Here is a 16,364-nt window from a genome sequence, read left to right as displayed (position 1 = left end):
TCATTTTCTCTCAACATGTGTGTGTGGTTTTTTTTAATGGTGACGTTTCTGCGCGCTTTGGAATGTGGAGCAGTCTCCTCTTAAAGAGACAGGAGCCATGTCCGTCGGTCTGCAGCAGAGAGGAGGGCATGTGTGTCTTTAAGAATCCGCCTGACAGTGGTGAGAGTGGGGTATGTGAGTTAGCGCAGCGTCCTCTCACCCACCGACAACCTTTGGATCGTCGGGGCCCGGGGGCGAGTAGGCAGCTCCAACGTCCACGGTGGCAATTGGCTGCGCTCCTCTCTTGTGTCTACAGCTGCTTCCTATTGCGCGCGGTGGCTCCGACACGGCAGGCAGACAGTGCGCGCGCGCACACACACACACACACAGGCGCGCACACACACAGGCACACACATTTCACGTGCAGAGACGCGCATCATGTGGCGTGTGCACGCGCGATGCCACTGGAGCTCAAAGTCCTCGGGGCAGCGGTGCACTCTCCTGTCGGTCGCGTGTGAAGATTGAACCACCGCGGGTCACTGACAGCTGGAGCCCCATCAAGGTCCTGCACAGGCCGGGCAGCGAGGCGAGGCGAGGCGAGTCGAGGCTCGGGGCTGCGAGGAAGGAAGTCGCCGCTGCATAGAGCTCGCAGCAGAGGACGAGCACGATGACGGAGAAGCGCATGTCGCGGTGGTACTTCGGGGGACTGGCGTCGTGCGGGGCCGCCTGCTGCACGCACCCCCTGGATCTGATCAAGGTGAGGGGGAGCAGTCAGGGTCCGCTGGGGTGTGGAGGAGCGCAGGCCTGGATACCAGCCTGCAGCTGTTTGCAGCTGTGGTCACCTAAGGACAATGTCGTGTAGCTCCTAATGTTACTGCAGGGTTCTTAAATGTCATTATGTGTCGCCTCTAGCTGCTCGGAGCTTTCAGTGATCGCCATTAAAGGCTGGTGGGCTGTTAACATTCAGGGCACAGGTTAACCAGTGACAAGCTGGTAAGTCCGGCTGACTCATTCTGTTAGCTGTGGGAGACTGTAGAAAGTTACTGTTGAATGTAATGGCTGATTACGAGCACACGTCCCAGTGTAGATTCCATTCAGTAGTAATGGTTTGATTGTTTGATCACAACAACTGGAGGATACTTTCCCCCCCATGTGCAGCCTGTTATCGCCTGACAGCAGGTGTGTGTGTGTGTGTGTGTGTGTGTGTGTGTGTGTGTGTGTGTGTGTGTGACCTCTTAGGGGCCATTTCCAGTGCTAACACTGACCTTGCCAGGACCAGTTGACCTCACAGAGACCAAACTATGGTCTTAAGGAGGCAACACTTCATTTCTAAAGTCCTGGTTAAAGTTAAATGTGAACTTTGGTTAGTTTACGGTTAGAGCTGGGTAATGAATTGGTCATGTTTAGGGTCATGAGGTTTTTGTTAGGCCACAATGAATGACAGTGTATTTAAGGTCCTGATAGTTAATAACTGTGTGTGCGTGTTTTCTTGTCTTGTCCTGCTTATTTTTTAATGTCACAATGTAGGTTGTTATGGAGATTAGGTGCATCAACCCCATGGATAATCTTAATAAATGACACAGTCGTTTGATCAAATATAAATGTAGGGGTGTCACTTAGTAGCTTGTTTACCAAACTACACATTTAAAGAGCAGTTTGAAAGTTAAGCCTTGGTTTTATGGTTTTGGTTTGAATAAGGTTAGGTCAAGGCTTGAGCTTAGGCATTCAATTGTGATAGTCGGGTAAGCAGCTGGGGAATGCATTATGACAAGTGTCCTCACAAAGATATACATACAAATGTGTGTGAGAACTAAACTAGTACCTTTCTACTTAATGCCAAAATCCTCACTCACTTTAACTGTACCTCTCTTATGGCTGCTCCGAGGCAGCAGCAGCAGCAGCAGCAGCACACGACCCTGATGATCCCGAACTGGTCTTCAGGAAGTCATGTGCTGTGTAATTACGCAGACACAGTCAGTAATCAGCACTTTTCTCTAAGAATGTCTGCTTGACTGCTTCACCTCTGCTATAACTTGCTTGTTAGTTGCTGATGCCATGTAAAATGAAGCATTACAATTTAGGGGGTTGTGTACTTGCTTCAGTGTTCATAAAGTCCTTAATTACTGTAGTAGGAGCAGCTTTCTTCTAAGACAGGCCCACCACAGTCTGACCTGGGTGTCATCCTCGGTCAACTTGATGGTGGATGTTGCAATAAAACCCCTGCTGCCAACCTCCTTAATGACACCCGTCTTTTTAAAGCTATTATTTTGTCCTAAGAAAAAAACTTAAAATAGTAGTAACATGTCCTTCAGGGTGGTCTGGATGAAGGAAACATAGCTGTTAATGTGTTATTGCCGGAAGTATTTGTTCCGCAAGAAAATAAATGTAGCAGCAGAATGTTGCCCTTTCCTAATTACAATTAATTTTTTTTTTTTTAAATATAAACTGCAATAATTAAAAAGGCCAATCTCAAACATCAGTACGGCTGTGAGCATGCAACTGAATGTTAAGAGTTCAAGGAAAAACACACTTTACTTTTACTTTACTGTATCCAATAAGCTGCTTCAGCACATTCAGGCAAGCTGTGTGCTGAGTGAGCCAAGAACCTGAAGCCTATTTCAGAATTAGTAGAATGTATTGCTCTTGGATGATCTGCTTACTCTCAGACAAAGTTAATATGTGCATTGTGTGCAAACACCCTGTGTTTACTGTGACATCTGAACAAGCTGTTCTGATCCTATTAAACAACTTAATGTTGGTGTTAATGTGTAAAGTGAGCGGAGGTCAGCGGGGGAGTGAGGAGGGAGGACATGCTGAATGAATGAACATGAATTTTGAAGTTGGCTAGGGTTACTTCATTGAAATTAGTCATTTATATGTTCAAATGTAAGTTTTGCGAGCAAACTAAAAAGCTGAACTTTAATTCAGGAGAATTGGTTGCTGCTGCTGTGAAGCTACTCTTCTGTGTTACATCTGAAGATGCTGCAGTGTGTGCAAAACTCCTTCAGGCATTTAGTGAGAGGTTCCAGGAAAGAAAACTAAAGGAACGGACGAACATCTTTGTTCATTTGTTCACAATTTCAAGTGAAATCAGCTGATGTGCCTGAAAACCTAAAATACATATCACAGAGCTATCTTAAAACATGCACTGAAATTTGCATCTCTGTTAGGGATACGGATAACAATATTATAAAATTGAAATGGCCTTGATAAGAAAAAGTTAATCCACCCCTGGTGCAGATGATAAACAGTCGTACTGTAACATATCCTCTGTTTTGTTGACTCTACTCAGTTGATTACATTTTAAATTAACTAGAAGGACAATGACAAGGCTACAAATTCCAACTCGACGTCACTACATCACACAGTCATTTTTTCCCTTTACATTTACTCTGTAAGCGATATGATCATTTTTACCAGGGGGGTGTTCCTCTACAATAAAATCTTTATGGATGTTTTAACGGCCACCAACATGGTTTGGATTCCTGGTGCGGCTGATGGTCAGAGAGAGAGGGAGTGTCTTGGCTCTTGTGCTTCTATTTATTTTAAAAACTGCAGGGAGAGGGAGTTGATATCAGGACTGGGGCGGATTTTAACCCAGGTTGCAGCAGTATGGCTACAGCTGTGATAAATGATAAGCTCCATTGTGCAGGAGTACAGAGTCAGCCGAACAAATAATGTGTTACTGTCCAAATACTTACATATTGCTTTGTGTGTGCTCATGTGGTTCAACACCATTTAAACATAAGTTTCTTAAGTAACAGTCAAGTGAGAAGTGTTACTGGTGTTGGTTGTAGGCCACATCATATTTGGTCAAAAATCAATACTACTGCATTTACAAGAGGTACCTCTAGCTGGAGAGGTTATTTATATATAAAATACAAAAATAGGCTCTAAAACTTCCTGGTAATTTGAGAGTACTGTTTTTCAGTCAGGGTTGGGCTCCTTTTAAATTGTCAAGAGCCAGTTCAGTTTTTCTGACATCCCTCATGGGCCATACTAAATTATTACTATCACACTAATCCCTAAAATGCAATGGCTGGAAATACTTCTTTTTGAGTGCTTAGTGTCAGATGATAACTATGATGATGCTTGTCAGAGATTACATTTAACAGCTACATATGTATTTTGTTCATCCTGTGACCTGATATCAGTCAGCAGGGAGCACCCTGAATCATATGAATCCGGATCTCATCTCGTGTTGTGTGTGTCCCATTTGAACTGTGTGCACGCAAATGTTGGACTTTTTTCAATGTGTTTAAAGGTCCAGTTTGTAAGATTTAGGTGAAAGGGAACTATTGGCAGACATTTAATGTAGAATAATACTCATGATGTTTTCACTAGTTTGTTTCATCTAAATTGTACAAACTGTATTTTGCTTTACCCTAGAAAAGGCCATTAATATTTAAATACTTTACATTTACATGGAGGGGGTCCTCTGTACGGAGGCCACCATGTTTTTAACATTAGTCCGGACTGGACAAACTAAACTCGAGTTTTTATGACAGTTTGGAAGTGGAGGGTGAGGTGAGGGGTGTTCAGCTGCAACATGTAACTTCAACACTCGATATCACTAAATTCTACACACTGTAACTTTAAATATATGTCTCATAAACTCTAGAGCAAATCAAACAAACACAAAGTAAACTTCAGTGCTGTTCTGATCCTAGTAACCTCAGGTTAATGTTGGTATTAATGTGTAAAGTGAGCGCACTTTACTTCATTGAAATTTGTCATTTATATGTTCAAATCTAAGTTTTGCGCGCAAACTAAAAAGCTGAACTTTAATTCAGAAGGAGAATTGGTTGATGCTGCTGTGAAGCTACTCTTCTGTGTTACATCTGAAGATGCTGCAGAGTCGGCGAAACTCCTTCAGGCATTTGGTGAGAGGTTTAGGTATACAGTAAAAAAAGTAAACAAAAAAAACTCTTTGTTAAGCCGTTGAATGTGGACTTAGCTGACGTGCCTGAAAACCCACAATATTAATCATGGAGTTACAGAGCGAAGATAAGCTCATATGTAAGTAAAACAACCTGTGAGTACTGTTTATTATTTATCATTATCAAGTGTCCTGAATGAACCAGTGTTGATGTATGGGCAGTTGTGTTAGGTAATATGTCTGAAATCATTATCACAATATTAAATATTTACAATTATAAACGATAAGGCAATGCATGCAACAAAATGATCAAAGTTATCCTCAAAGCAGCAAGTTGCCTTATTCAAAATGACTCATTTGGGTCATTTTCAATGTGTAGAACAACAGCAGCCCGTGGTAACATGATTATTCTACTGATATAAACAATAAAATGAATCAGTCCTATGGTGCAGTCCGTTTATTTTCAATCACTGCAACTGTTAAACTGTGGCTCCCCTGCAGAGTTACCATAGCAGAATCACATTCACAAATGTGCACACACCTCCAAGCCGAGCTGCTCCTGATCAAGCATTCACGAAGCATTGTTGAAAACATTTAACATTATACACTCCAGCTGGAACGTTTACTTTGTCACTGTTGCCAGAAGAAGAGACAGATGACTTTGCTGCAACAGCATACAAAGCTCTACGCTTACTGCATAACTGTAGTGGCTAAATTTAAAAGGCCAGACTGAGGTGTAATTTAGAGAAAAATATACTTATGTGAAAGTGGGGTCAGCAGAGAGTAAACACACATTACTCAGCAAAACATGCCCAGTCGCATTTTATTCAGTTTTTACTTGCTAACAAAGACATCTATTTCACCGTCAGAAATGCCAATCTGTTGTTGTCATTCACTGTAGCAGCAGAGTTGCAAAACAGGATTTTTAGACCTCGTGTTTTTTAGGCCAGACACTTATCAATACATCTGGGTGGAATATGTAACTTGTGTGTGTGTGTGTGTGTGTGTGTGTGTGTGTGTGTGTGTGTGTGTGTGTGTGTGTGTGTGTGTGTGTGTGTGTGTGTGTGTGTGTGTGTGTGTGTGTGTGTGTGTGTGTGTGTGTGTGTGTGTGTGTACTTTAGTTGGATTTATCGAAACCAGTGACTACATGGAGAAACCAGGATGTAGGTGGGTGTCAGTCTTAGTGACAAAACCACTTGTGTTTTGAAATAGAGGAACTGACTAAAAGAATGATTAATTGAATCAAGCAGCCAATAACAGTGGAAGAGTGAGAGGAGGAACACTGTTGACAAGTGCAGAGTGGCCTTCAGACTTTGATATAGATTAGAATAGAAGACAAAGGCCATGTTGAGAAGCAGCTGACCTCCGCTGACAAGGACAATGCACATAATCACTCTTGCATACACACACACAACCCTTACCCTGTGCATGGTATCTTAACTTACCTACTCATGATTACTCCGTTTACACTACAGATCCGTCCGTGGCTGAGCTTTGTCACGACGGTAAAAATGTAGTGATATTGTATTGCCTAAATATTTTAACAAGGGCCTCTCAGTTTCCTCACAAGCAAGAAAAAGTTGTACAAAAGTTGCTGTGTCAACCCCAGCAGGGTCAGGTGACTGTCTTTGTCTGCAGACTGGTGTCAGTGTTCTGTCAGCTACAATGACTCACTTGTTGAAAATGACATTAATACCTAACTTGTGACTTTCTTTCCAGGTACATCTGCAGACACAGCAGGAGGTGAAGAAGAGGATGTTGGGGATGGCCATTCACGTGGTGAAGAATGACGGGGTGCTGGCTCTCTACAATGGCCTCTCTGCCTCCCTCTGTAGACAGGTGCGTGTGGATTATCACTCTGTCCTCATGTGTGCCCACAACATAAACCCCTTCTCTTCTTCTTCTGACTCCTGCAACACTAATACCAATACTACTAACTACAAATTACTACAAAACTATTAATGCTACTACTTATATAGTGATGATAATAATAATAATAATACATTATTATAACAAAGCTACAATAACTTCACAGTTGAAACAGGAATCTGATTAAATAGGCAAGATACTGTCAATTACAATAAAACCACATTAAAATGTCATAAACCACTCAGCAAATATTTAACAATTAACAAACATGTAAGACATTTGGACATGAATCAGCATCCTAGGCAACTCAGGGTAATTACATTTTATACCATATTTCATATCAGGGAGGCAGTTCAAAGTGCTTTGCTTAAAATAATGAGTCAGTCCCCTTCTGAGAGCTCATTTAAATTCTGCTTCCTATGAGATTCAACAAGATTCACGTGCAGTTTCTTCCAGTAAATAAAGTCAAGTTGTAATTCTGACTTCATACAGAGAGTACTGTACGATACTGAATAAATAGATCAGACAGGTAATTGTACTGATTACAGTGTGTTTAGCAGTTCTATACATTTTGCAGGTCGTCTACATTGCGACTGGAGGGACACAGAAAAGATGAGTCATAGCCAGTGAATGATGAAGAGAAGGAGGTTTAACTTGTATAGGTGCATCCTGACCATGTGATGTTGCCAGAAGCTCCCTCTAGTGGCTAAAAAAAGGAAACATGAATCATATCCCTGAGTCATTCTCTCTCCTCTCTCTCCTCAGATGTCCTATTCCCTCACCAGGTTTGCCATCTATGAGACAGTGAGGGACATGATGGGCAGCACAAGCCAGGGCCCAATGCCGTTCTACCAGAAGGTCCTGCTGGGAGCCTTTGGTGGTGCGAGCACTCACACACAATCTTGTACTTCTTGCCACTTTTGTGAGGTCGCTCATTGGCATAATGCTTTTCCTAGCCCCTTACCCTAACTGTTACAATCACAACTTGCACAACCGGCCAAACTGTCCTCACTTTACCAAAAGGTCCGAACTCAAAATGTTCTTTGTAAAGATATATGTGCACACATGCACGTACACATGCAGTATCACCCATGCAGGATTGTGTTTCAACAGGTTTCACTGGTGGATTTGTTGGAACGCCAGCAGACATGGTGAATGTCAGGTAAGATTCTATGACAGTTTTCAAACTGGCATTAATAAATAATGCACAATTCCTGCAATTAAGTGGTTTATAATTATTATTAGTTTATGGTCAAAAACACTAAATGTTAATATAAAATATCTGAACACTTTTTGGCTTGTAGGATGCAGAATGATATGAAACTACCACCTGAGCTGAGGAGGAAGTGAGTGTTTGAACTTTATTTTGTCCAGTAGAGGTCCTCAGTCTTTCACCGTGATTTAATGCTGATGTGTTTCTTTTTTCCTGTAGCTACAAGCATGCTGTCGATGGGCTCTTCAGAGTCTCCAGAGAAGGTAAATCTAATCGTGTGGAGCTTCACACATGCCGCACTGATCACTCATGTCAGATCTGTGACCTGTGTCCTGTCCCACAGAGGGTGTGAGGCGACTGTTCTCAGGAGCCACCATGGCCTCGAGCAGAGGAGCCATGGTCACGGTTGGACAGGTCAGTCACATCACTCACAGTCTGCTGATAGGTGGACATTTATAAACTGGGACCTTTTGTTGGTTTCATGTGAAGTTAATAAAGAGCTTGTGAGTTTGAAAGAAACCAGGAGGAGTCTACAGCCAGTGAGGAGCACTGTTTCTTCATTTGTATATTCTACTGTGTGCATTTTATCTGATGTAATCACATCTTCAATAGATTTTCTCTAAAACACTTTCATATGTTTATTAGTCATGTTTAGGTGTATATCAAAGTTAGAATCCAAATTTAAGTTATTACATGAGATAAAATTTTTAAATTAAAGGTACAGTTATTTATCGATGAGTCAGTTTCCTATATGGATTGGCTACTTTTTGAAATGGTTTATTTTAAATATAATTTTATGGGTTGGTGTGTATGTATAACCAAAACACACAAAACTCCCCTGACTGATCCATTTGTCATACTGTTTTCTTTAGTGTGTAACTTTACCTGGATGCAGTCTACTGGCGGTCAGACTGTGGCAGTTTGAACCGCCGCCATAGCTGGCCGGTGTCAAAATTTGGTACGAATATTCACTTAGACTCAAAGATGAACTGATTTCATTTTTGTGGTCAAAGGTCAAGGTCACATGACCTTGCGTTGTTTTGAACTCAGTGTTTTAGGAATTCCCAAAGGGAATGTTACACGTGGCACAAACATTCACTTGAACTTGGCTTTGATTTTGGTAGCTAAGTGTCAACAGTCACGGTGGCTTCACGAAGTATGTTTGTGTTTTTCTTGAAGATGGTATCTAAAGATCTGCTTAAGATCTGAAGTGTTCGCTTGGACTCACTGATGAACTATTTAGATATCAGTGGTCAAAGGTCAAGGTTGTGGTGCCCTCAAAAAACATGTTTTTGGCCTCTTGAATGTGATATCTCTTCACTTGGACCAAGATTTTCAGATCAAGTGAGTATGTTTCAGTGGTCAAAGGTTACAGTGACCTTATATGAATCTGGAAAAAAAGTATTTAGAAACATGTGCACGGAAACTGCACTGGTTGGCAGAGACGTACAACTGCAGTGCAGTAATTCTAGTTTTCTTGTAAAATTGGTGTGAATGTGATTTTGAAACCAGCATTAAAGTATTTTATTAGAGAACAGTCGTATAATTTAGCTGCACTATCTCTTTAAATGTCAGCAGATCAAAACTAAATGCAGCTTTGCATAGTAAATGTCTTCAGAACTTTTCTGAACACCATATTTCCCAGTTTCCCATCCCGGGTCTCAAAGCTTGGTTGTCAGTATCATTTTTAGATTTTTGTCAGTCAAATAATCTTTTTATTATTAGAAAATTTGACAACATTTATGAAGTGACTGTCTTTTTTGTGCTACCACTGGGGGGACCCATGCACTGACATTTTAGAATGGACACTAATATTTGCAGTGTTTGACTGATTTTTGATTTATGTATTTTTTTTCAAAATACATACAGGCCAACTCATGAAAAATGTGATTCCAGGATCATATGACCACAGTATCCTAGACACCAAACCAGAACACAGATAGACACCTGAGCCATGTTTACATCTGGACAATGCTGATTTAAACAACAGACCTTTGAAATGACACAAATTATCTCTGTCTCGTGTTTCTCTTCCCACCCTCAGTTGGCGTGTTACGACCAGGCCAAGCAGCTCGTGTTGGGAACGGGGATGATGGGAGATAACATGCTCACACACTTTCTTTCCAGCTTCATTGCTGTAAGTATCAGGTTTTATACATTTGTGTGCGGTGGAAACCTGACTCAGTGGGTGTGTAAAGTGTTTACAAGTCCCCCCCCCCCTGCTGACCTCTGCTTGTGTGAACTCTTCCTCTGCAGGGAGGCTGTGCAACTTTCCTGTGTCAACCTCTGGATGTGCTGAAGACGAGACTGATGAACTCAAAGGGAGAGTACGCGGTGAGAAGACCCCTCTTCGTTTTCTCCACTAATCTCTTCATTCCTCTCTATTTCTGCTTATCGATCCTCTTCATGTGCCATAATGTCGTCAGTCTCACCCAGCCTGTCTCTCTCTTTAGGGGGTGACACATTGCTTACGTGAAACTGCTAAGCTGGGACCGCTAGCATTCTACAAGGTAAAAAAAAACAACTTCATACGAGTCGTTTTTTAATCAGGAAGTCTTTAGAGTATATACTGGTCCCTCTCTTTGTCACAGCAGTGGCTCTACAGGACACTGCATGTATTTTACTATGCAAATACACTATCACTACACTATTCTTGTAATGAACCTATGAGAGCTGCTGTTGCTGGCTGCAGTGGAGGATCTAGGACTTCGGGAATCAGGGGGCCATTAAGGGACCACAGTTAACACATAGGGGATAATTCTATGTTCAACATCCATGCACAAGTCCTGCTTCAGTAAAGTAATTATTTAAATCTGCTAAATTTGCTCTCAGCTCTAAAGCTTTGAGTAAAGCCACATTTGACTAAATATATTTGGAAAATTGTTCCTAGTTCAAGCACATTGTGTAAGTAAGTGTCAAGTTAATTAAAAAAATTGACTTTGGACTTAGATTTTTTTCTAAAAAATGTACATAATGTTAAAGAAATTGAAAAAAGTGGATCAGCCCCCTGATCTGGCTCTGCACCAAAATGTTATGGTGTCTTCCCTGGCCCGCCCCACATCCTCCCACCAGGCTTCATGGTAATATGTTCTGTAGTTTCTGTGTGATCTGAACAAACGCATAACTTCAGTGATTCAAAGTCAGTTTCTAGCGATACATACCTTTGTTGTCGTAGCGCTTGGTTGAGAATTCAATGTAACAGTGCAATGTTGTATTTTGCTGCAGGGTCTCGTCCCAGCAGGGATCCGCTTGATTCCCCACACAGTGCTGACCTTCATCTTCCTGGAGCAGCTCAAGAAGAACTTTGGCATTCGCATCATCTCCTGAGCACGCTCCGCAGGGTGGGGGTCACACCATACGTGTGCTGAGGCTCCGCCTTTTGCTCTACCTCTTTCTCACAAAAAGACACTAAGGGATTTTGATGACGGCGAGCACCAGCAAGGGATGAATACTGGAAAAATGAGTCCTTCTCCTCGGAAGGTGCCGTCCTGGTGTTTTTCGAAAGGAGATTAAAATGAGCTCTAGATGTTAATGTAGTTGTCCATTATAATTTCAAGTAGAGTTATTTTGTGTCTGGATGAGATGATTTGAGTCGGGGGGACCACAGTAATTCCTCGACCTTGATGATGACAGACTAACTGCTGATCAGATTTTGTGATTTATGTTTTAATCTCTGCTCTTAGTACTTTAATCCAAAATCGCGTACAGCGCCTTCAGAGCCCCCACCAGGGGATTAACACTTGTAGACTGTGGCTTAAAAAGTTTGTGCCAGGAATGAGGGTATTTTAGGCGGTTCTCAGACATGAACTACGCCAAATGTCTGGGAAATTGGGTCCAAACATTTTCTAGAGTGTGCCTCTTTTTTGTACAGCACATCAACATCGGCGCCGGCCCTCATCACCAAAAGCTATTGAATCGTTCTTTCCAGCTTGACATCTTCGTTGGCCTCTTATGACGTATAAGACACATCTTTTTCATTCTGAGATATTTGTGCTCGTCCAGTTTTGCGTCTGTCGCATGTTCAAAACCTCATCAACACTCACAACTCTCTCGCTGTGAACATTTTTCAGTTGTATTCTCACATCGGCTCACCCAGACATTTTCCGTTTTGATAAAATGTCTGGAGCAACTGACTCAGACATTTGCGTTCCCACATGCAGCCTTCAGTGCGTGTCTGAAAACAGCTTTATCGTCCTCTACAACACTTTATTGTTTTCATTTGAGGCCAAGACATTGTGTGTGATTTACTTGTGAAGTTGTAAACACAGTGTAGCTTTGACATCAGTGCTGTTCTTACCAAACTATAATAATTCCCAAAAGCCATTAGTGAAACATGACTGATCAAGCTATTGTGGAACTACATAGTAATCATTCCCAACAGTGGTGACCAAATGTGACGCACCCTGGATTTTACAGATTTATTTTTTTGCCTTCTCCTCACCTAACTATTATTTTTTTAAAAATCAGATTCTCCTTTACTTCATTCCTTTATTCAACCGCTGCTATGATTTCACTCTTAAATCTTTGAGAGAAGAGGAGAGGACCAAGCTTGTTTGTGTCGAGTCTTTAAGTGAGGAGGGAGTTAGGGGTGAAACTGTGAAGCAGAATGTTGAGGGTACATTTTTCAGTGGCTCTTTAAAGTTTTAGATTCCGCAGTGAAATTGTAAATGACCACTTGATATCTTTTAAAGTTCTTATACTGTTTGAATGGAGATGCCTGTAGAGAACTGCAGTACACTACATGTGTACATGTAGCATTTTCATCTGTTATGTCACTGTTTCATCTAGATGAACATGTCAGACTTTATGACTCAGGATGCTACTCTCTTTTTAAAGGCACTTTAATGAAAATCTCTGTAATCCTACTGACTAACCTGCTGCATAGCAACACCCGCTATAGACTTACATTTTAGTTTTTTTTTTTTAATTTAACATGTTAGTGGTTCCATTTGAGGACGTTTTGTGGCTCTTGACTTTATTTTCCATGATGACTTTGACTCTGGTTCAGTGACATTAGGCATTTTCTGTGCTGTGCCTGCTCTGTTCACAGAGACCATGTCAAGTAACGTTGCCTTACAGTATGTGTCCTGCAGGGGGCAGTTGAGTAATGTGTAAAGTTTCCCATCTTATGCAGTCTAACCTTAACCTTCATTCTAGGATACATTACAAAAGAGCCACAATGCCACTAGATGACTGTTTGCCTGCATGTTCTTGTGTCGAATGATCTGTTCCTTTATAGTGCGAGGTATTCGACTGTAGATGAGCCATAATGCTGCGAATGTTAACCCCAGCTTTATTCATATGCATAAAAATGGAACTGGAGGGAGCCATAGTTCTGGGTGTTGGAATTAGCATTTTCTAGATTAGAAACTAAGAATTTGGGAATTAAAATACTAATGGGAAATAATATGTGTTTTATTGTTTTCTTTTGTGCCTTGTGTCCTGTTATTACATAATCAGGCTATGAAGTTATTATTTTTTTTGGGTAGTTAGTGAGATTATTGTGAATCACAACACCACACTCTTTTTATAGAGGTCACTGTGTTACAGCAGCAAAAAAGTGAAAAGACTAATACACATTCAAAATACAAATTAAACACACATAGCTTAAAAAGTACAAATGGGTACAATACAGACAACATAAAAGAGTAACATGTTACACATGTAGGATATTGAAATTGCGTTACAACAGTTAAATTAGTTGTAAACCTGGGTTCAATATTTAGGGTGAATGTGGTTGTAGGAGAGACAGAGAGGAAAAAGTCATACTTTACATTTCTCAGAAAACTGTGCATGGATTTTGATCTTGATGGATATTGAATTCTAATTGTTATTATTTTTGTCATTTCATGAATCAGCTGCAGGCCTTCTGGGTTGTGTTAAATCCATGTTACAAAACAAACACAGTGATCTTTGTGTTTCTGGTCTGTGCTGCCACAGGCTTATCGTCACTGACTTGCTTTGCCCTCATCAGAACAAGGACATACTGTAGTTTAGTTTTTGCTCTGTGGGTCCTTCACATCATCCCACAGACTTAGAATCAGGACTTATATTTGCAGAATTACTGCCTCCATAGCCTGCAGCACGTGGCCTGACTGTCCACATTAAAAGGGGGTGATATTCAGCTGTCATGAAAAATGGCAGCGATGCGATTAAGTTCCTCTGCCTAGATGAAGATGGCTGCACATTACTTCAAAGATAGCATCAATCACATGCAAAGCCGTGATGACTCTGACTGTTTTCACCTCTACCTTCATCGTGTATGTGTGGGAATTCATGAGCCTTATGCTCTGCTCATTTTTCTCATCGTTGTCAGGAGGGTTATTTTTGGAAGTCTTGGAATGCTGCCTGTACGTACGGGGATATGGAAAATCCGGCTGTTGGCCTATTCACTGCAATGTTCTTTCATATTTCCTATATTTTAACAGAAACCATATCTGCCACACTCATTAATAATCAAACCACTCAGTCTCTGTCTATAAATCAAATATCTGGTGTCTCAGTCATTTCAAACACATTAATGCAAACTAGAATCAAAGATTTCATTATCTTACCCAATTTTTTTTAGAGCAGTCAGGTTAACTTAATTTTACAGGGCTAGCTGGTTAGTCCTGGAAAATGTTTATGAGTTTCATATTGAATTTTGTAAAGCACTTTGATACTTGTTTTGAAAAGTCCTATACAAATAAAATCAACTGAACTGAAATTAAAACATTTTAAAGAAATTATAGAAACTGCAGCAAATCAAAGCTGTTTTCAGACATCAAATGCATCAGGTGGCGCTTGAGATGAACCTTCAGGATGCGTTGGCCTTTATCGTCAAAGGCTCTTGAATCTCTTTGTCTGTTCAAGGTGACAGTTTCTTCAGGGTCTTCTTGGACATATTTGATTTCTTCCAGCTTTGAGTCCATGGCTTGTTAGAAAAGTCATTAACACGCCCACTCGACATTTTCCTGCTGTATTCTCACATGAACTCACTTGGACATTTTCCTGACATTTCCTGGCAAGATGAATTCCAGAAAATATCCAGAGCAAATGACTGGGGCATTTGTGTTCTCCCATACTGCCCCTACCGAAAATTTCAGGAGAATGTCCAGACTCAAGTGAGTGAGTCTTGAGCAGCTCGAGTTCAACCTGTTGAAAATGAGTAAAAGGAAATAAAGCTTTATGCTAAACTCACAAGGTTTCTTCTATACTGGTTATTTAATTGTTGATTAGATATAGCACCTTAAACAGTTTATTTGTAACCACTTCATATGTTGTCAGGTCTGCATTATTATTATCTCAAATGTCGATGTATGAAAACCAAATGCACCTTTAATTTCACCATTTAAAAAATCCTTAAGAAAAGTGTCTTTTCAGTCAGCTATGAGTACTTCCTGGTTGACTTGTTTCCACTCAGCAATGCATTGAGTGGGGAAGACTGTGAAATGCAATGATGTACTTCCCCACTCCACTGGCCAGTGTGCTTCCAAAGGCCAGCTGCAGTTCAATTTTAATCAGAACATGGTCAAGGTCTCAGTGTGTAGTGATTTTGGGCTTTGAGCTGAGAAACAGCAGGAACTCATTGTACCTCAAAGGTCACCATGAAACCCTGGAAACAGGATGAAGGTGGGTGGTAAGACTATCGCTGACTCTCTGCCTGCTGCTCAGCACACGGTAACTAGTCTACTCAAATACACAGAAAATGTGTATTATTACTTACGCATACGTTTCAGTAATCACAAAACACGCTGATCACACCTCATGACAAACGGAGAAGAGAATTATCACCCATCTCTGCACAGCCCCTCAGCTTCACGGCTCTTTATAGCAAATCAGTCTGTTCATTGTTCTGTTTTACTGCCTTGCAACCTTTATTGTTTTGATTGATTCTCCCTGCTCTCGAAAGCACTGAGGGCCAAACATATCAGTCAGGAGTAGGTGGAGACCAAAACAGTGCTGAAAGGTATTGAGTGCCAACACTGTTAGATTCACCTCAGTATCATCTTGTCGATTGTATTCAATATAGATTAACTTTATCTTTCTAACAATCGTCAGTCGTCTTTTATTGTACGCACACAATCACAGTCACAGTCAGAATCTTTTCTACTTTAGTTATTACCTTTATATTTTCCTTTCAAAAAAGTATTTGGTGTATTTTTGTTGGCCCAATTTACTGTGTTTATGTGTAATGTCAATCACTTTTAATTGCCTTTAGCAATTAAAATTGCAACCTTCCATACCCTCCTACATTTTCACATTTCATTGATGCCCTTGTTTTGGCAAGAGTTGTCACTGAACACAAAAGAAACCTGTTGAATTGTGCTCACAAACTTGCATTACGTTGATAAGGATTTGTGCGTCACAGCCAAGTGTTTATTGGTGTAGACTTTTTCACTTTATCAAATGGGTTCTAAAAGTTATTTTTTTCCTCTCCTCTAC

The 16,364-nt window shown here is 40.9% G+C and overlaps 1 protein-coding gene across 1 annotated transcript; it reads left to right on the top strand.

The window, feature by feature from the left end:
- The first annotated feature begins 155 nt into the window (after window positions 1-155).
- slc25a10b (solute carrier family 25 member 10b) lies at window positions 156-12,394 on the top strand. The gene is made up of 11 exons (XM_020084144.2): window positions 156-736; window positions 6,578-6,697; window positions 7,493-7,607; window positions 7,841-7,889; window positions 8,032-8,073; window positions 8,160-8,203; window positions 8,284-8,354; window positions 9,985-10,077; window positions 10,197-10,274; window positions 10,394-10,450; window positions 11,166-12,394. Exons 1-11 carry the CDS (start codon window positions 647-649, stop codon window positions 11,265-11,267), a joined length of 861 nt encoding a protein of 286 aa, XP_019939703.1. The 5' UTR covers window positions 156-646; the 3' UTR covers window positions 11,268-12,394.
- The last annotated feature ends 3,970 nt before the right edge of the window (window positions 12,395-16,364 follow it).

This window comes from Paralichthys olivaceus, chromosome 8 (assembly GCF_024713975.1).
Source record: "Paralichthys olivaceus isolate ysfri-2021 chromosome 8, ASM2471397v2, whole genome shotgun sequence".
Taxonomy (NCBI): Eukaryota; Metazoa; Chordata; class Actinopteri; order Pleuronectiformes; family Paralichthyidae; genus Paralichthys; species Paralichthys olivaceus.
The sequence above is the reverse complement of the archived record's forward strand: the minus strand, read 5'-3'. Positions and strand labels throughout refer to the sequence as shown.

Excerpts from the sequence above, each read along its gene's own strand:
- slc25a10b (XM_020084144.2), top strand. The coding sequence starts at position 647 with ATGACGGAGAAGCGCATGTCGCGGTGGTACTTCGGGGGACTGGCGTCG. Across the intron at positions 6,698-7,492 it reads CTGCCTCCCTCTGTAGACAG|ATGTCCTATTCCCTCACCAG; the intron begins GTGCGTGTGGAT and ends CTCTCTCCTCAG. Across the intron at positions 8,204-8,283 it reads CTTCAGAGTCTCCAGAGAAG|AGGGTGTGAGGCGACTGTTC; the intron begins GTAAATCTAATC and ends CCTGTCCCACAG.